Here is a 21,188-nt window from a genome sequence, read left to right as displayed (position 1 = left end):
GAAAGGACAGCCAGCTATAGGGAGCTTTCAGGGAAGGGAAAGAGGAAACAGTGGGGAGGGTGAAATGAAATGCCCCTCACAAGTTCTCTGCATGTCTTTTATAACTCTCTCATTTGACAGTTCTAAAGGTAAAAAACAAAAATCCTAGTCAATAGCCATGAGGATTTTTCCAGTTCATTGCCAACCAAGGAACTGGGACATCTCTTTGACCCAGTGCCAGAGATGGTGTCATGAGTCGACCCCGAGGCACTGATGATTCTGATGTAGGGCCTAAAGACACTGCGCCCTCAGGGTTGGGTCCTTGCCAGGAAAGGCAGGCAGCCGAGCCAGTTCCGTGCCCTTCCTTGCAAACTTTCTGATCCACAACAGGGAAGCCAGCCTCCAGGTGGGACCTGGGAATCTCCCAGAATTACAACTCATTTTTGGACTACAGAGAGCAATTCCCCTGGAAGAAATGGATGCTTCCGAGGGTGAACTGTATGGTGTTGTATCCCACTGAGGTCCCTGGCCTCCCCAGGGGCCATCCTCAAATCTCCAAGAGCTTCCCAACCTGGATCTGACAATCCTACCCAACCATCCCCCTCCAGTGGCCAGTGGGGTGGGGGAGGGGAGGACTTGGCAGCCCTCTTTCACAAGGTGGGGGCAACAGCAGGGAATGCACATGTAGTGGCAGTCAGTCTCAAGGCTCAAAATATTAGGGTATTTTTCTAATTTACTGTAATTACAATCCTGTCTTGCTGTGTGTTTAATCATCTCCTCAAGAATGCTCTGCTGAAGTAGAGTTTGTAAGGATTGTTAAAAGGGGCTAAGATTGGGAGACAGTGCCTTGCCATAAATATCCCAATAGTCCCACTGCTGAGCACAAGATTAAACCCAGGGAGCTCATGGCCACGTTCAACACCTTATCAACTTAACAGCAGAAGAAACGGCATTAAGGCAACTGGGAAAAGTCCAGATGGGCCAGTGGCCTGGAGTGCTACCCCTGCCTCCACCCCTGCCCCGGCAGCAGTTTATAAGCAAGGCCTCAAGCAGGGTTGACCCTGGCATGGCAAGGGATATACGTGGCCTGGTCTCACCACATTCCACATGATAAAGCTGAAGAAACTGCCCCATGTGGCAAATGAGGCAAGCAGCTGGCAGGCTCTTTCGCCCTCCCTCCTGGGGGCGGGGCTTTTCCAGGGCCATTTTTAATGCCTATTCTACCCCTGTAGGAAATAAGAGAGATCAGGTACAGCAGCATCCTAAAATGGCATCTGTCCTGATTTTGAACATGATATGGCCAGTGGCCACAGGTGCCAAATAATTGCAACTGCTTCACAAGTGTGTGTAAAGTGCTGTCAAGTCTCAGCTGAATTATGGCAGCCCCTATTGTTTTCACCGCAAGTCATTCAGCATAGGGGATTACCATCATCTTCCTCTGCAAAGTGTTCCTTGGTGGTCTCCTACCCAGGTAAAGACCCTGCTTAGTTTCCAAGGTCTGGTGAGATCAGACTATACTATACCATTCCACATCCTGCTTCGCTACATACAGAACTAATAAATCTTTCTTTCTTTCAACACAGGTAGATCAGCTGAACTGAAATTCAGAAGTACTTCAAAATCAAACAGGAAAAAAATGGACAGGAGGAGAGGGCCTAATGATAAAGGCAGAAAAGATGGATCATAAGGTTTGTAGAAAATTATGTAGTCAATATACAGGTACATGAATAGATGGTCAAAATGATAGTCATAGAATCATAGAGTTGGGAGAGACCCCAAGGGCCATCAAGTTCAACCCCCTGCAATGCAGGAACACACAAGCAAAGCACTCCTGACTGATGGCCATCGAGCTTCTCTTTAAAAACCTCCAAAGAAGGAGACTCCACCACACTCCGAGGTAGTGCATTCCACTGTCAAACTGCCCTTACTGTTAGGAAGTTTTTTCTGATGTTTAGGTGGAATCTCTTTACCTTGAACCCATTACTCCTGGTCGTAGTCTCTGGAGCAGCAGAAAACAAGCTTGCTCCCTCACCAACATGACATCCCTTCAAATATCTAAACATGGCTAACATGGCTCTTAACCTTCTCTTCACCAAACTAAACATACCCAGCTCCCTAAGTCTCTCCTTGTAGGGCATGGATTCCAGACCTTTTACCATTTTGGGTTGCCCTCCTCTGGACACGTTCCAGCTTGTCAATATCCTTCTTGAATTGCGGTGCCCAGAACCGTACACAATATTCCAGGTGAGGTCTAACCAATGCAGAATAGAGAGGTACAATTACATCGCAGGAACAGAGAAAGGGACGGCAAACACACAAGGATGGGAGGATTGAAAACTTAATCATTCAAATGTTCCATCTACTTCCAATATTTTATAAAAGGATGCCCTTACCTCCCTGATGCCCATGGTGTCTGGCCCATAAGTCTCCTTCTGATCCGAATGAGGGGAAGATGCTTTGCTGCCGTCCTCTAGTGGCTCACCAAATCCTCTTCTTTCCCCACACTTTCTGCTTCCCCTCTTCCTCCCTCAACTTCAATTAGTATCCTCAAGATGAAGTAGACTTACAGCCCAGGAGAATGAGCACTATAAAACAGTCAAATGGCCAGAAGTCGAATTGGGTGGGCACTGGAGTTCATGGGCCATCCAAAGAGGCACCTAATAGTTTATTATTTATAACTGGAATAATCAATTCACGTAGCTATGTCAGTTCAGAGTTGCCCATGAAATAATCCCTAATGGGTTCAGTCAACAGACTCTACAATCAACAGTTCAGAGTCAACAGAAACAAAAATCTAAAGTTTTTTCTTTAAAAAACCCTGTAAAAACAAGGAAGTGTATATATGGAAAGACTCTCTGACATATACTGACAGCCAGGACGTCATGGTAACAGGTTCCTTTGTACCTAATCCAGGAGCAAATCTGAAAGGCGTCGTCACAGCTACCCTTGCTGCCAGCTGCGATCATTTCTGTGTGATCAAAGGATGGGGTGCCTGTGCTAGTACTGCTGCCGAGTTGGGGTTTTGTTTGATTAGTTGTTTTTTCGGAAAGTTATTTTTAAAATCACCTTCAGTGCTAGGCAATTGAATACATTTAAATGCATTTACACAGGCAACTAGGTTCTCTTGCTCACTCTAACACTGCAATCCTAAAGGCACATTCCTAGGAGTAAGCCCCAATGAAGAACATGGGACTTACTTCTGAGTAGACCCCTTCAGGGTTGCTCTCAAAGAGTCAAAGCCACCAGAGTATATACCGTGTTTCCCTGAAAATAAGACAGGGTCTTATGTTAATTTTTGCTCCAAAAGTCGCATTAGGCCTTATTTTCAGGGGATGTCTTATTTTTTTCCATGACCCCCCCCCCACACCGTTTATGTGACCAGATCAGCTGCGCCAGGGAATCTGTAACTAGGGCTTATTTTTGGAGTAGGGCTTATATTTCAAGCATCCTCCAAAAATCTCAAAAAATCATGCTAGGGGTTATTTTTGGGGTACATCTTATTTTCGGGGAAACAGGGTAATTAAAAATGTTGTTTAATGTGGGATTTATCACTTCAGACTGGGGTTGTCAGATCTGTATCTTGTCTCACAGAAAGAGAGAACCTCAGTGTTGAATTAGTCCGCAGCCACTTCATGGAGCTTCTTTTTGTTGAAAGAAGGTGGTGGCCATCCTGGAGATCAGTTATAACAGCGGTTCTCAACCTGTGGGTCGTGGCCCCTTTGGGGGTCGAACGATCCTTTCACAGGGGTCGCCTAAGACTCTCTGCATCAGTGTTCTCCATCTGTAAAATGGATAAATGTAAGGGTTGGAGGTCACCACAACTTGAGGAACTGTATTAAAGGGTTGCAGCATTAGGAAGGTTGAGAACCACTGAGTTATAATCCCAGGAGATCACCAGCCAACACCTGGAGGTTGGCAACTATACATCAGACTGCAGCTGTTAGATGGCATTTTTTGAGTGCTGTTCTCTTTTTTTCAAAGAACAAAACTGAAAACAGAATTAAATAAATAAATGTTCCAGGACTCAGGCATGTCTGGCAAAATGAGGTAGAGTACCCTACCTTACCAAAGCAATGGGATATTGCCTTAAAGTTTATACCTGCTCTCACTGTGGTTCTTAAATTGCAATTTATTCAGCAAAATAATTATGCTTAGGATCTACTGGACATCACAGCAACTCTTTAGCAAAGGATTAAATGTCTAACAGTTGACACTGTAACTCACAGGACACATCCCTTAAAAGTACACTTTGGGCATGTCCAGTCATTCAGTTTTTTAAAGAAGAAGTTATTACTCATATATCCCTTTTGTATTAGAATGCTCATTGATTTTTGAGGATACTTACGTACTTTTAAATCATCTGCCAATCTCTTGGAGGCTAACCGATGACTGACGAAAATGGACTCTCCATGCCCGCACTACAGCTAAAAGACTTGTATTACAACATAGGAGAGATAAATGTCCGTCTCCAGTAAATCAATGGATTGAGGACCTTAGACCTTCATAAAATATATAAATGCATGGCTTATAGACAACAATTGTGTATGGACTTATTTTTTTAGATATTTAGAAACCTTTTCTAGAAATGAATGTGTAGACTTGCCACCACTGTTGTTATACTTTTTGTCTCAATTTCATGTATGCTTTCCTCCTATATATTCTATGCAGTTGCTGGATGTTGAGTGTTTTTTCTAGTGTTGTTTGTTTATTTCCCCCCTTCTTTGCATGGAAAAACAACAGACCTTGGGAGATGCCACCAAATTACTTGATGAATTCAAATTCAGCAGTTTCACACTGGTCAATTCCCCACGGTTAATCTATCGCGTGATAATCACGTGAAAAAAAACACGATTTCAGCAAGAACTCCCCACCGCTTAAGAGCCGAACACGGATTCGGTACGGGTTGCGGCACTCACTCTCTGCCATATCCCAGTTTTTTGGAACCACCACAACAGGCGAAGATTTTGCACCTTTTTTTTCCCCAATCCACGCTTTGAAGCAGGTTGGTGGGGAGAAACAAGGAGACAGTTGTGAACTTATTCTTCCCGCCCTATCGGAACGCTTCCATTGCCAATCAGAGCAGCAGTGGGCTGTGTGCAGAGTGCTGTAGCCTTTTTGAGTGCAGCGCTGGTGGCTCCACGAAAGGAAAAACGTGAAACTAAGGAGGCTTCATGGTATAGCTGATTTTGAATGCAATTGTTTATGCGTGGCTCTGTTTGAACGTAAAAACGAGAAGAAGAAGAACATGAATTTTCAATCGGGCGTAGTAGTATTCCTGCTCCAGCACAATAGCCAATCAGAAGGCAGGGAAATTCTGCCTACGCATTTACATAGTGATGTAGTGATGTAGCCCAACACAACATAACAGCCAGAGGAAGAACAGACCCGTCAAGCAGATCATGTGTTCATGGGGAGTGTTAACATTGCTTGAATCCGTGACAGACATTGAGGTCTTCACTAGACACACGCTGCAGTGGGGAGGGAGAAACCACAATGAAAAGGTCCTGTTTCTTTTGAAACCTGGTTGTATCCATTTTTAATTTCTCAGTGGGGAAATGGCCACTGAAGCCTCCTGCTGAAGATCTTTTGTCAAAGAATGGTGACTTTTATATCAGCAAGAGAGTGTTTTCCCTGTCAGTCTCATAGCAGGCAGATTATTCTTGTGGGAGGATTTTGATTAAACCAGGTTTCTTTGCTGATCTTGCATGTTTTCATGCAATTGTGAACTTATATCAGTGCATTTATTGATCAGATTGCCTAAGGTTTTTAAAATCTTTGACAGTTGAAGAAATATTATCTTGATTGCCTTTTAAGTATGAGTTAAGTTTGGCCTTGCAATCTTGCTTGAAAAAGATAATGAGCACATATTTGATTATCTCATCATTTAGATGATGATCATATGTTTAAGTTATAAAAATTTAGCATACAATTGCTTGAGCAGCCAGCATGGTGTAGTGGTTAACGTGCCAGACTAGGATCTGGGAAACGCAGAGTTCAATCCTCACTTGTGCCATAGAAGCTTGCTGGGTCACTTTGGGTAGGTCAGCCTAACCTACCTCACAAGACTGTTGTGGAAATAAAATGGAGGACAGTAGAATGATGTAAGCCACCTCAGATCCCCATTGAGAGACAAGAAATTTTACTTATTGAAGTGTGGTTGAGAAATGCTACGAGACTTGATTTCATTGGAACTTGTTTTTGTAGTTGCTATAGGGATAAATTTCATCTTTGTAACATCTTGTCTAATAAAAAGACTTATTTCTTTTCAGTAAAAGGTAGTAACTGTCTGAACATTTTCTGCCTGGTTTGTTGGTGAGAACTCACAATTAATTATTTTGTACTATGAAAATTAAGGCTTGGAACCAACCCTATCTGGTTCCAAATGGGTTTAAAAAATTCTTAGAGGACTTATTTGTCCAGATACTCTATCTCATACGATAGATTATATTCTCTCATCACATTCTGCTGCTGCTTTGCTTTTTTGAAAGGGAATTTTTCAATCGCTTCCACTGCAGAGCTGTTACGGCCCATAGGATCTCTGCACGAATCACTGTTCTGGGCTTGCCTTAGCCTAATCCAGAGGCATGCTCAAAATACAAGTACAGGCTCCTGTAAAGCTTAGGCAATTCTGACTCTCACACACTCTCAAAATAAACCTGTTGAGATGTAAGAGTAAAGCACATGCCCAATTTTAATTCATAGGAAGTCAGCTATCCAAATGTTGAAAATCACTGCTCTGTCTCCCCCTAACACCAGAAAAAAGATGCTTTATTGATGGAAAAACAAGCAGTTGTCTGAGTGGTTAACCTTTAAAAAGCCCAGGATCTTTACAGGTTCCATGCACTACATGCTATGTGTTGACAATTCAGTAGAGCCCCTCTCCTGGTTTCTGCCGTGTCAGCGCTTGGCTCAGCAAAAGCAAGGCCTCATTTTGACCTCTAGCTGGCAAATGCTCCCTATCTCTCTATTCATCTCTCCTTTCTTTGGCGAGCACTTGCTGACTTGCCGCAAAGAGCCAGAACAATCCTGTCAATGAAAAGGTGGCAACAAAAGCCACCACCCCATACCCTGCACCAGTCATATGCCCTGTCATGTTTCATTAGCGTCCTGTGGAGTAAAAGATTGGGAAAGTAAGGCCATTTTCAAGCTGCAACAAAAAAGAGGAGGCAAGATCTCCTGGCTGGCCATTGCTAACATTTTGAGGCCATTCTATTTTATCTCCTGTAGTTTAACGTTAACGTTTTACCTCCTGTGCTGGTATTTGTCCACAGGGAGCTATCTGTTTCATAAGGGAGAGTATGCAGAATTGCCCTTCCACCGGTGGGCTCAAGTGATACAGTCTATCCCCCCATCTCAGGACTCAAACAACTCATTTTGCTGTTTGTGTAGACCAGAACTTAGTCCCAAAATAGGTACTTTTAGAATGGAAGAGTCTCAGGCCAGATAAGAGTGTTCTGATACAGGGGCATCCTGTTCATGGCATGCAGACTTCTCAATATGCTGGACTGGTCTCAAGAGCCATGATAGACTGCAGTGCTGTGTGCTGACCTGGGCCTCATTTGTCATTCAAGCGGTCATTAGCAGTGCCATCTCCACCATCTACATCTCACACACCTGCTTCTGAAATGACACGTTATCAGAATTAGCCGGACAGATGGAAGGAATTGCCTCAGGAGTTCTGACGCTGGTGGCAACCCTGAGATAGGTCCAGCACAACAACAATATAGTCATCTGGAGTACCACAGCGCAAGATACACCATGTCTGAATAAGGATGTCTTGTTTCCTTGTGCGCTTCGTAATCCTTTGTCACAGGGATGCCATCACCTTGTCTTTTGTTGCTGTCAAATTGCAGCTGACTTATAGCAACCCCATAGTTTTTTCAAGGCAAGCGACGTTCAGAGGTGATTTGCTATTGCCTGCCTCCATGTCAAAACCTCTGTATTCCTTGGGGATCTCCCTTCCACACACTGACCAGGATTTACCCTGCTTAGCTTCCGAGATACAAGATTGGGTCATCTACCCTGCCTATGATGGTCCTGCTTTGGGAATATACAATAACCTGGATAAACAGAGTGAAATGAATATATGAGTCATGGGTATGTGCCACTTGTTATTTTTGGACCATGAGTATTTCTAAACCTGAAACTAGGATAATGTAACAAACCATTTACAATCTGTATGAGCAAACTGAAGTGGTTACAACAAATATTTGTCAGCACTTTGGCACCCTTGGCGAGAAGAATAGTAGTAGTAGTAGTAGTTTGGATTTATATCCCCCCTTTCTCTCCTGTAAGAAGACTCAAGGTGGCCTACAAGCTCCTTTCCCTTCCTCTCCCCACAATAGACACCTTGTGAGGTAGGTGGGCGGGCTAATCTAAATTATGGGAGCCAAAGACTGGGCTTCAGGAACCTGCTCCCTAAAACTTACAGTGGGAAAGTGTTCCACATGGACAGTCCAGTCCTTCTTTCAAATAATGGTATTTTATCCCCACATTCATTCACCAGTAAATTACCTAATTTCTGCATGGTTTCACTATTGCTCTTCTCTGCTTTGTCCAGATTATGCATCTATTATCTCATATGCCTTGATCTGAATAAAGGAATACAGATAGTGCTACATAGAAAAGCTACACTCTATCCAACTACTCCTGATCAGAACTGAAGTAATTATAAAATAATATGTAATTATAAATTAATAATGATAAAATAATGATAAAATTATAGTATATTAATATGGAGATAGTGTAATCACTGTATGAGAGCCGGCAATATAAAGTGGTTAAGAGTGTTGAGCGAGGAATTGGAGACCCAGATGCAGGTCTTCACTCTGGTCGATTCCCCACTACTCTCAGCGCGCTCATTTCTGGCATGGGGGTTGTGTTCCCCGGGCTTCCCCACTGCCCCACGCTCTGCGCGGGGTCATCAAAAGGCGGTTTTGAGGAGTGCCAAAAATGACATGTGCTGAGGGGGCGCGAGAGTGGCAGAGTCGATGCGGCTGCGTTGTCACCGCCCCTGTAGTGGGGAGTGCTGCTGGACCCCGCGCTACTTTGCAAGAGTAGTGCGCAGCAGATGGTAAGTGGGGAATCGACCTCTGCCATAGAAGCTTGAGGGGGAGCCTTGAGCCCAGTCACATTCTCAGCTTAAGATCCCTTACACAGTGTTGACAGGATTAAATGCAGAAGGGCAGAATGCCGTAAGGTATTTTGAGCTCCCACTGGGGATTGAAGAGGGAGAACTGTCTTTTTCAAACAGTTCTGGGGAAATGGCAACATACTGTACTACTAAATTTTCCAGTAATTGAACAATGAAGTACCACCATTCAGGTGCAAGCTGTAAACTGGCAGCAATGACTTCAGCAACTGGAAAATAAGGAAGAATGTTTCTGCAAGCATACAAAAATAAGTGTGTTGTTCTACCAATAATTCTACTTCATGTATGGGTCAGTGCTGCCAACTGACATCTGGCTGCACACGACTTGGAAGTTTTTAAAACCACTCTTTTAACATTTGCACAGCTAGCTAACAGTGACAGAGAGAATGCTCACTTCCCTATTCTTGTCAACCCAGAATAATTACCCCTACTTGAGAGGTTTTTTAACCAAAGGAAGATGGAGTAACTGTACTAATTATTTTATGCTTCAGTGTCATGGTCAGAGCTCCCAAAGCTTCCTCTTCCATCATTCACCAACAGATATAAACTCCTGGGCCCATTTCTGAAGTTATCTGTGGTTTAGTCAGTCTGTGCTGACTTTATGCTGCTGTAGGCTAGTATACTTGCGTAACCATTCACAGGGTCACAGAAATCTGTGTGTCCTGTATTTTGCACTTGACCACAACGGTGATTTTCAGAATGTTCAAATGCTACTACAATCCAAGTTCTGCACACCCAGGATACCAGTTATAGGGTCTGTTCCTATATGCAGCAAATCAATTGGTAAAGCTTTTTTCCTGGACTGCCCCACTTTGGGGAGCAAGTGGTGACGATGTTGCATATTTGAATACTCCCATGAAGGAAACTGTGGCATACAATGGGCATACAGAAGAACTGTGTCAGGAAAGACATCCAACATTCAGGAGCTTCTTTATGTGGCAAAACACAGAACTATTAAAAGCTTGCAGCAGCATCCTGCATTTCTAAAATGTACAGCTCATGAAAAGCTTTACTATTTGATCCTCATTGTACACATTATGATCTTTTAATTGTTTTTCACAGTTTTTGTTTTTACAGTTTTTAGAGGAAATAAAAGGGTTTTTGGAATGCTAATGTTTTATGTTTCTGTGCTTAGGTCTGAATCTTTTCAATGGCTATTACGTACAATTTTTATACTTACATGAGTTTTTCACTTTTTACTTTGTGCGCTGGTTTCAGGAAAAGCACAATTTTCTACACAAATACCTATCAGCTGGCTCAATGGCCTCTTTCAAGACATGCAAAACAGACTAAAGTCAGCACATGCAAACTAAACATTGTAGCCAGCATACTGTGAGGCATAATGTGAATAAATCATGGGATTAGGTTATTATTCCAGATTGCCAGCAGTGTTAAGTCTATTGCAGCAAACATGTACAGGAGTCTTGTGGTGTCTTAAATACCTACAAAAGTGGACTAAGGCCTATTTTATCTGATTTCTTCACTGAGGAGCCTGGCTGCAACGCATGTAAAGTGAACTCTAGTCTGCAAATACTAGTGTCGCGCCAGACTTTAAGGTGCCAGAAGACTCTTATGTATTTGTAGGGTTGCCACCTCTGGGCTGGGGAATACCTGGAGAATGGAGTCTAGCAAGGGCACCGTTTGGGGTAGAAAGAAACCTCAGCTGGGTGCCATAGAGTCCACCCTCCGAAGCGCCCATTTTCTGCAGCGAAACTGATCTTGGTCACCTTGGAAAACAATTGCACTAGAAGCTCTCCAGCCACCATCTGGAGGTTGGCAACTCTATGTATTTGGACTGTGCTCACCACCTTTCAAATATCCTGCGCGATGTAAAACAAAGCTTTTCCCAACACAACACAAATCCCAACAGATGATTTAGGAAGCAATCCCAAACAAGCATATTCGGGGGGGGGGGGGGGATCTCACTGAATTCAACGGGGCTTATTGCCAGGATTTTAGAACTGCAGTCTCTTGTCAGGCAGATATATGGAAGATAGAAATGCGCTCCCTTCCCGCCTTGTCTTCACTTGCAATTATAATCGGATTATTTTCACAGATTTAACCAACCACCAGCCGCTTCAGAGCCCTGCCGCCAGCCACGTCCTGACCCCTTCCCTTTGCCGTTTCTACCCAGCTTGCCTCTAAAATGGCTTCGGTGGGAGAGAGGAAGGACTTGCTAAAAATAGCGCGTCCCGTAATAAGATGGCGGCTCCTTCAGCCGAATTTGCTGGCGGAAAAACTTGTTTGGCTTCATGAGGGTGGAAACCAGCCCGCCCAAAAGCATGGCGCGCCCTTTTCCAAGATGGTGGCCGTAGCGCTTCTTAGGCGGCTCTTCGTGAGGCGTAGTACGTCATAAGGCTGCGCAAGTCCCAAAATGGCGGCGCCCATGCTGAGACCTTTGAGGCAGCGAGGTTGGGGCTTGTTCAACAGAGGAAAGTATTTCTTGGGCGTAGAGCCCCGGAGAGGTAGGAGGCATTGGAACTTAGTAAAGGGGAGCATCTGACACCCAAAGGCTGCCATGGCATAAACATATAACTGATATATATCCGCTTGATTTTGAGTTTCTCTGTTTTTCCTGGCTATCCCTTGGAAGTGTCCCCTGTAACCTTTGTTTTGTCAAGTTTTTCTTCCTTTAACGAGGGAACGGCCAATTGAGATTAGGCAAAATTTAAGTACTCCCTACTGGGATGAGTAGCAACACCTGTTGAATTTCTACCAATACCCTAACATTTAATTTTGTTTTGTTAATGATTCTGATTATAAAATTAGCAAATGTTTGATTTGTTGTTTGCCTGCTTTCTTTGCTGTTGTTGTTTTAATTTGTTTAGCAAATCTCAGTTTTATTCGTTTAATAATGAAAAGGGTAATGGTCTTGGCAAGGCAGCTGCGTCACCAGTAACTCTGACAGGCAGAAATGTAGCAGGTGCAGCTGCTCTTAGCATAATATTGTAGCATGTTTTGAAGTAAGCTTGGAAAGACTAACCTGGTCTTCACTGGGTTTACTATGAAACATCTTTATAAATGATTTGGAAGAAGGAATAGAAGGGATGCTAATCAAATTTGCAGATGTTATCAACTGGGGGGAGGGGGAGTAGAAAATACAGTAGTAGACAGAGTCAAGGTTCAGGATGACCTTGAAAGGCTGGAAAATTGGCCTAAAACTATTAAAATGAATTTTAATACAATAAATGTAAAATTCTGCCATTAGATTGGAAAAATCAAATGCATAATTATAGAATGGGGAAGACTTACCTTGGTAGCACATATGAAAAGGATGTAGGGGTTTAGTAGATTGTTCACTGAACATAAATCAGCAGTGTGATGCAGTAGCGAAAAAGACAAATTTGATTTTGGGCTGCAGCAACAGAAATATAGTATCAGAATCACACGGTGTGAGAGAATAGCTTTGGTCTGTTCTGGTTAGACATCATTTGGAGCATTGTGTTTCTTAGGCATAGGGGAGCATAGTTTAAGAAGGATGTTGATGAGCTTGAACATGTCCAGAGGAGGGTGAAAAAAGATGGTGAGGAGTTTGAATCGGGTGGGAAAAGGTTGAAGGAGCTGGGTATACTTTGCCTGGAGAGAAGACTATTGAAAGGAGATTGAAGGGCTGTCATATACAGAATGCAGCAGAGTTGTTTTTTGTTGCCTCAGAAGGTCGGACCTGAACCAACAGGTCAAAATTAAATCAAAAGAGTTTTCATCTGAACATTAGAAAGAAATGTCTGATAACTTCCTCAGGAGATGGTGGGCTGTCTTTCTTTTTAAGCCAAGGCTAGGTGGCCATCTGATTAATGCTGATTCTATGACCTACTATGAATTTAAACAGATTGTTAGAGGGAGGGCAGGAGGGGAAGAGCCAGTGTTCGAATCTTGTGACCTTTTCTTATATGTCCAGAATAATGCCAATTGCCACTTTGGGGTCAGGAAGGAATTTTCCTCTAAGCCAGATTGGCCCAGAGGTCCTGGAGGTTTTTTGTCTTTCTCTGGGCATAGAACGGGGGGGGGGGGGGGGGGCTGTGGGGATGTGGGGAAGGAAGGTAGCTGTGAATTTCCTGCATTGTGCAATGAGTTGGACTACAAGACCCTTGGGGTACTTTCGAGCTCGGTTTCTAAAATATAATCTTTAGCTCGCACAAAGCTAATACATTAAAGTCTAACTGCAGTAATTTCTGGTGCTTATAATTTATTTCAATTTTTTATGGTCCTTCCCTCCACACATACACCCACACACCCACCCTTGAAGCTAAACTCAGAATTCTGTGTATTGTCAAAGGCTTTCACGGCCGGATTCATCTGCTTGTGGTGGGTTTTCCGGACTGTGTGGCCGGGGTCTGGTAGATCTTGTTCCTAATGTTTCGCCTGCATCTGTGGCTGGCATCTTCAGAGGTGTAACAGACTTCAGTGTGAAACAGACTTTTCTCTGGTATACACCTCTGAAAATGCCAGCCACAGATGCAGGTGAAATGTTACGAACAAGATCTACCAGACCATGGCCACACAGCCCGGAAAACCCACCACAATCAGAATTCTGTATTCATAAAGAAGAGGTTTTATCAGGTCAACCCCTGCTCCTATATCTTCCTCTATGGAATTGTCAATCATTAGTTCAGTGCCTTCTTTATTCCCCCCCCCCCCCTTTAGACAATAGGCAGAATATGCTGTAGTCAGATGTAGCTTCTTAATAATCTGATCTATACTTTCACACTCCAGTATCTTCTGCAACAATGTAAATTTACTATAACATTTTGGTAGTATGTTTAACAATATGTGAGCAAAATAATTTATGCTCCCTCCTTGCTTACAATATAGCATGGACAGTTTTTAAAAATATTTACATTTGTTGTAGTCCACCTTTTTCATTTGCTGATGATATTTTTGCATCTACCCATATAAAGCTGCATAACTGCTTAGGAAAAGGAGAAACTTCAGAAACTCCCCCGACTAACTTAGTTTTAGGTTAGTTAGGTCAATTAAAAACTAAAGAAGCATTCCCCAACTAGTTGGGCAATAGATTTTTCTGAAAAGTGATTAAAAATAGTTTGCAAAACCCAGAGATGGCTGATACCATCTTAGAAAAGGGCTTCTTTTTCATTAACTTAAAAATGCATCTTTTAAGATAACTACTGCTGTGACATGTGGATGTGTAACCTAAAAATCAAGTACTCTTTTTCTTTCAGAACTGTTGTTTATATGTAAAATATTGATGCTGTTTCTTTAATCAAACGACAGCCCTATTCTCTGTCCTTCAAAGTGAGTGCCTGAGCCTCACCTGTCTGTAGCATTTATGTCACATGCAACATCTTTTCCTGTTATAGGTAGGTTATTGCAGCTAGTGAATTACATCCTCACAGCTGCAACTGCCTAGAAATTAGCATTGCCGTTACCTCTTAGTATAAAAGTCAATGTTTAAATACAATTTAGGCAATTTAGATCATCGAGTAAAGCACATATGATAAGTGTCTGCGATCTCTGCTATACTGCAATTACGTTTTTTTTCTTCTTCTTGCAGAGATCAATTTTAAACTAGATGAAAGAACAGCCCACAGCAGTTTGGATCTATTAAAAAAGAATACCGGTGTTGTTTACCGCATGGTTGGGATTGACCCCACCAAAGTTCCTCAGAACCTCGAACGCTTCCGGGATTGGGCTGTTGTACTGGGTGATACCACTGTGTCCAGTGGACGTCATTACTGGGAAGTGACCGTCAAACGGTCACAGCAGTTTCGCATTGGAGTGGCTGATCTGGATATCCCCCGGGAAGGCTGCATTGGAGTGGATGATCGCTCTTGGGTCTTTGCCTTTGCTCACCGGAAGTGGAGTGCCATGTTTGCCAATGAGACCACACCCATCAGTAACATTGGCCACCCAGAGAGAGTGGGTTTGCTGTTGGACTATGACAACAAAAACCTCAGCTTGGTTAATGTAAGCACACTTAAACTCATCCATAGCATGCCTGCTGAGTTCCAGGGCCCTGTGGTACCTGCTTTTGCCCTCTGGGATGGCGAGTTGCTAACGCATTCAGGCCTTGAGGTACCTGAGAAGCTTATTGGGAACTGAAAAACCTCTGAAGCCCTGTGACATTTGTTCAAATGGAATTCTTCTCTTGGAAGATCAGACTATTCAGAGCAGGGAAAAGGGAACTTCTTCTCAATATCTTGCTGTATTTCCAACTGTTGATTTTCACTGCCCACACTGCTGAGTGTTACACAAAGAAAAGTCCTTTGGATCACAAGTTGCAATCTTTCCCAGTTTTGAAGTGAAATGAGATTTCACTTAAATGCTCAGTGACAGGACCACATGTCAGCTTTCTGCCTCTGCTCTCCTATCTCCTTTGGTCCATGAAATTTGCTGTCTACAGAATCAGGACACATTTGATTTGATTTAACTCTCAGGGGTTTATGTACACAGGAAAATGTGCTTGGATGAAGGCTGGCCCGTGATTGTTTGAAAGAATCTGTTTGTTTCAAGACAGGCATTATGAACAGCATTATGAGCCACATCCTTTGATGCCTGTATCCCAGGCACCAGACCTTCTGTTGAGTGCCCCCTCGTTGGTTGTGAACAGCAACTGAGCAAGACACCTGCTCGTGGGTATGCCTGAAGCAAGGACATTTCCTATACGATAATCTTCTTGTACATAATAAATCTTCTTGTACATAATGTACAGCCACCATTGCCCCCTGCTGGCCCAGTGGGAGGACAGCCAAGCCTTTATTTAGGCAGATGACAGATCACTACTGCCATTCTCCGTGGTGCACATTATCAGTTTTGTCAGAATTGCTTTATTAACACAGCCCTAAGGATCCCATCTCTGTCCACTGTTGTTCTAGCAAGAGCCTATATCTAATCCCCCCTTTTACCCAGAGATCTGTATTTAGTGCCTCAGTACTAACAGAATAGGTGTCAAACCCATTTACATCTGCTGACTCTTTTAAACCTCTGTGAGTTTTTTATGTGATGTTAAAAATAATTCCTGTGTAATCAAGAAATAGCCCTTCGTTAGCTCTTCCTAAGAGAGCAGAAGGCAGCTATGTTACTTTGCCACAGTTGCTCTGCTCACGCTTCTCTAACAAGGAATCTAGTTGACACATTCTCTGGAGAATAGCCTCCTCTTCTCTCTGTGTGTGTGGGTCCAGCTAAAACAATCAATAAAAGTGCATTTATTTAAACTTGTGTTATTTTAGGATGTTTGTTCTTTTAAACAGTCTTTTGTTTTGAATGTTTTAACTATGCAGTGGTTTTCCTGAAAGTTCCCATAATTTGGGCAAAAATAACATTTGGGCTTGGATCCTATGAATGAATTCTCTGTGTGCCAAGTCTCTGCTGTGATGCACACTCCTTCTACCACAAATACTTCCAAGTGCACAAGCTCAGTGGTTCTCAGAAAGCACTTGCGCACATGGAAATTTTAGCAGAAGAGGACGCACGCTCTATGGCAGGGACTGCCTCGTGCATATAAAGCTTGTCCATAGAATCCAAACTTCTGTGACTAGATACAAGATTTGGCCTCTAAAATCTGCAGGAGCATCAGCTTGGTTATACAGCAGTGGTAGAGTACTGTGTTGCTTCAGGGTTCATGACTTCGTGACAGGTAGAAAACTTTGTAGAAGCATTAAAGTTGCTGAAAGGAGACAGGCTCAGAGACTTGGCACACAGAGAATTCATTCATAGGATCCAAGCCCAAATGTTTGTCTTCTGGAAATATGGCAACACAGATTTTGCACTGGGCTCCATTTTCCCTACCTATACCTCTGCCCAGAGGGGAGGGCAGAAGGGGCTGCCGGCTGCCAGCTGGGAGCCCAGCTGGTGGGGGAGGGCAGGACAGGGGAGTCTGCTGTCCCCAGGCTCGGAGACTGCTTTTATAAGCACTGGGGCCGGGGGCAGGGCTTTGGTGGTCCCAGCCCCTGAACCCCCCCATAAAAATCTATACCTACATCCCTGCTCCCTCTCCTCCTTCCTGCCCTGATGACAAGTGGTTTCCCGTTTTTGATTTTTAAAAATATAAACCTTGTATCGACATAAGCACACATACTTGCACACAATTTAGTTTAAGCAGGTTCTCAACATTCCCAGCTTTCATTTTTAAAAGTACGTCTCTAACTCCCTCCCTGGTGGAGCTGTGCACTTTCCATTAATCTCTGTGAAGGAAAGAACTAGAGGCTTAGTTTTAAAAGGTGAAATCAGAGAATGCAGAAAGCCTGCTTGCTGCCATTACAATGGTATAATTATATTTTAGTGCCATTTTTTGTGGGGGGGGGGGGATGCAGAAGCCCTGGTGTTGGGGGGGGGTTAGGGGTAGCCACTTCTGGTTGCAGAAAAAAGCAGCATTGTTTGAAAGGGACATAGCACTTCACCTATGGTTCATAAACAGATGAGGTGTGGAGCTGTTAACCCTTTTAGGTCTGCCTGTGCAGACAGCTAGGCATGGAGGGGACTGTTGACTCTCAATAGCCAGTTGCAGCCACCCACTCAAGAAGCTGACCCTTCCCCACCTCCAGCAGCCTCCCATGATGTGACAATGGACCCCACTGCTCTTTGACTTCATCCCTGTTTGTTCATTTTTAATCTTTTTGAAAATGCAGACAATCTATCAATATAGGCATGCACAAAAGAAGAAAAATGTGGTGTTGAGATGCCACCTCTGGCTGCAGATAACAGCATCTTTCTTTGAAAATCCTGATTATTTAAGGCACATGCAGAAGAAAATAAACTGACTTCACAACTGTGAAAATACAGAGGGTGGGAAGACATGAATGTTACCGCTGCTGCTCGGGTAGCATTAAGTGATTTCAGCTCAAGCAACGTAGTGAGGCGCAGGAAGCCGGTGTTCTTCAAAAGCAAAGTATTTTATTCAGAAGTGGTTGCTAAAGCTCAGGCAGGGGAATCGCGCTTTTGTAGCCAAGCACAAGAACTTTTATACACACACATCAAAGGGGCAGGTAAGGGGGCAGGTCCCTTACCTTACACCAATAAAGAAACATCAATACAAAAGAAAGATACAATTACAACTTTGTGAATGGGACCATGAAATCTCACTGTCAGGCGTCTTCCCGCGGGACTTTACGCTAGTGCTGAAATGGAGAGCGGAGAAGGTCCATTCATAGAACTGGGTGGGCCTGCTACCACACCCAGTTATCTTTGTTATCAGACGGGCTGTTTCCTTGAGTTTCATATCCCACAAGGGCTCCACGGCGCCTCAGGTCCACGCAATAAAAAAGAAAGTTCAAACTGTCCAATGGTGGTCCCGACACGTTCTCCAATGTCTGGGACATCTGGGTGCTGTCATCAGATTCAATTTGCAAAACCAAAGGGGTCTTTGTCTCTGCTGAGGAGTCAGCTGGGTGTTGGCCCAAACTAAATTCCAGAGCCAACTTCCTTGTGCCTCTAATATTAACCATTCTAAAATACTACGTTTCTCTAATACAGTTTACCTAAAATGATACTTTACTTAACTCAAACAAGGCTAGACTTAAACAGGATACACTAGACTCAATACAAGAAAGCATAATACATGTTTTGCAGAACAGATCAGGGTACAAAACTTATTTAAGAACATCAAGAAAATCACATCTTCTGGTCTTAGGGGCTTCTGAGTCACACTGGTCTCTGTGTCCTGACCTGGAGCCAGTGTAGTCAGGTATATTTTGGCTATTTTCCTGGCAGTAACATGAAGAAGAAGACATGCAGAAGAATTGTGCAGAAACCAATTTTAGTGCTTGTAGCTCAACTGCAAAGAAAATCAGGAATACGTAGAGCATGCAGAAAAGCCCCTCGTCCTACCAGAACTTTGGATTTTGAGAACTGCCCATACCAACCCTACTTCTAGCTTCCATTCTTTACCCTGATGAATGGAAAGGTACTGGAATAACTTGGTTCTCGTTTTTCACTGCTTTGTATGAACTTATATGGTGTGTGCCTGTAGGGAACTGAGAAAAGCGCAGGGAATGCAATGCAAACTATTTCATATGTAGCAAGGCTTTTTGTATTTCATATGTAGCAAGGCATTTTAGTATTGCTGCTAAAATTCTCAGGTACTGTCTGCAACACAGACTTTTCCTTAAGGGAAATAAGAGGTGGCTCTTACATCAGGCTTGACAGCTTCTCCCAATTACAAAGCTACAAAAGGGAGAGGCATTTCCCAAGGCATTTTAATATGAGCACTCAGCATTTCATATTTCCTAATCTCAGCAAGTCAGCTTCACTACACGCTCTAGAGAGGAAAGAGGGTCTTTTGCTGACAGAGGTGTGATATGCTGGCTCCATCTGCTGGACATAATCAGATATAGAGTTTTTTATATAATTCATTCAACAAACATCACCAAAAGGCCTGTGAAATTTGACAGGGAGTATGCAGGGCTGGAACCAAGGCAGTGACAGACCTCTTCTACAGAAACTTGTTCTGTTGCCATCTTTCCAGAAGACAAATATGGCTTTCAGCTCCAGGGCCTGAGAAAGGAGACGAATAACACTGTTCCCTCCCAACCTAGGAGCTGTGTTCCTTCTTCATAGCCCCTTCTGACCCAGATCTGCCTTCAGTTAGGGTTGGTAGGAAATTGCTATTCCTGTGGTGTGCCTGTTAGTGAAGATTGGCTTGGTGGGCAGCTTGCTCCCATATACCCCATCTCACTGGAACGTTGTCCTTTTCGTTTCTCCTTTTGAATAAATAGCAGCCACTTATTTTTATGAAGGCAAAGAAGGATAAGCAAAAATGGCACAGTTGTTGGGAATAAACCTGCTTTCTTCTATTTGTGATCTCAGCCATTGAAGCCCATCAGCATAACCTCATCTTGAGTAAGATTTTTTTGGTTCCATTAAAGTACCGTGTTTCCCCGAAAATAAGACAGTGTCTTATATTAATTTTTGCTCCCAAAGAAGCGCTATGTCTTATTTTCAGGGGATGTCTTATTTTACTGTGTTCTGTTCGTCGGGCATGCTTCCAAACAAAAACTTTGCTATGTCTTACTTTCGGGGGATGCCTTATATTTCGCACTTCAGCAAAACCTCTACTACGTCTTATTTTCAGGGGATGTCTTATATTCGGGGAAACAGGGTATGAAGGTATATCTGAAAAGTGTGATAGAATTTGGGGACTGACTTTTCAATATAATTATTTTTAATAGTATGCAAAAGTGTAAGACAAAATAGAAGTATTACTGAGTAGAGCAGCATTAGGAAATAACTTCAGGGAGAAGAGAGATGGGGCAGAAATTGGGGTGGTGTCGTTTACTTTAAATATAGCCATTCTCAAGATATTTTTGTGGGGGCCTCCACAGACATTAGTTAATACAGAGGCTCATTTCTTCCTGGACTGAGTCCATGGCTCACATCTGTCTGTCTCCTACCCTGCTGCTTCTGAATGGCATCTATAATCTATCACCCAAGGTAGCCACCTTATCTTACCTCACAGTGAGATCATATCCAGTTGTATATTACGTTAGACACTTTTAAGGGTAAAGATAGATTACTGTTATTAGAGCTTTGACCTGAATTTGGAAAGTCAGCTCATTCCATATAAATGTACCTTTTTTCTTTCTGAAGTAAACTCTAAAAAATTAGTTGTTCAAGTTTGTAGCTTGGCTCAGTTTGAATATGGATAAGGTAATTGTGGGGAAATGCCAACTGGCTAGTACCTATGTATCAGCAGCATACCTTCTTCCCCTCCCAATCCCTGGTGATATTTTGCAACAATTTTTGAAAAATTGTGTGTTTTAACATGATGATAATTGAATATATAATCAAGTAAATGCGAACCTGCCATTTTAGAAAACAGTAGTAGTAGTAGTAATAGTAGTAGTAGTAATAATAGTAATAATAATAATAATAATAATAATAATAATAATAATAATAATAATAATAATAATAATAATAATAAAACAGAGAGCCAACCTGAAGCTGCATTTGACTTTTTATGCATGTCTGTTGTGCAGTCTGTAGTAGTGGACTTTATGCTATGAGTGAAACACTTGTAAACTCTCATTAAATGCTATACCTCTCTTCACTTTTATTTGAAAAAAGTGATATGGAAGTCGCTAAATTTTTTAAAATAAGTTTTTGA

At 42.8% G+C, this 21,188-nt stretch overlaps 1 protein-coding gene across 1 annotated transcript; it reads left to right on the top strand.

Annotated features, from left to right (window-relative positions):
- Positions 1-11,498: 11,498 nt before the first annotated feature.
- SPRYD4 (SPRY domain containing 4) lies at positions 11,499-16,302 on the top strand. Its single transcript, XM_048492194.1, has 2 exons — positions 11,499-11,595; positions 14,643-16,302. Exons 1-2 carry the CDS (start codon positions 11,505-11,507, stop codon positions 15,188-15,190), a joined length of 639 nt encoding a protein of 212 aa, XP_048348151.1. The 5' UTR covers positions 11,499-11,504; the 3' UTR covers positions 15,191-16,302.
- Positions 16,303-21,188: the final 4,886 nt, after the last annotated feature.

This window comes from Sphaerodactylus townsendi, linkage group LG03 (genome assembly GCF_021028975.2).
Source record: "Sphaerodactylus townsendi isolate TG3544 linkage group LG03, MPM_Stown_v2.3, whole genome shotgun sequence".
In the NCBI taxonomy this organism is placed as follows: Eukaryota; Metazoa; Chordata; class Lepidosauria; order Squamata; family Sphaerodactylidae; genus Sphaerodactylus; species Sphaerodactylus townsendi.
Note: the sequence above shows the minus strand (reverse complement) of the source record. Positions and strands in the feature narration are given on the sequence as shown.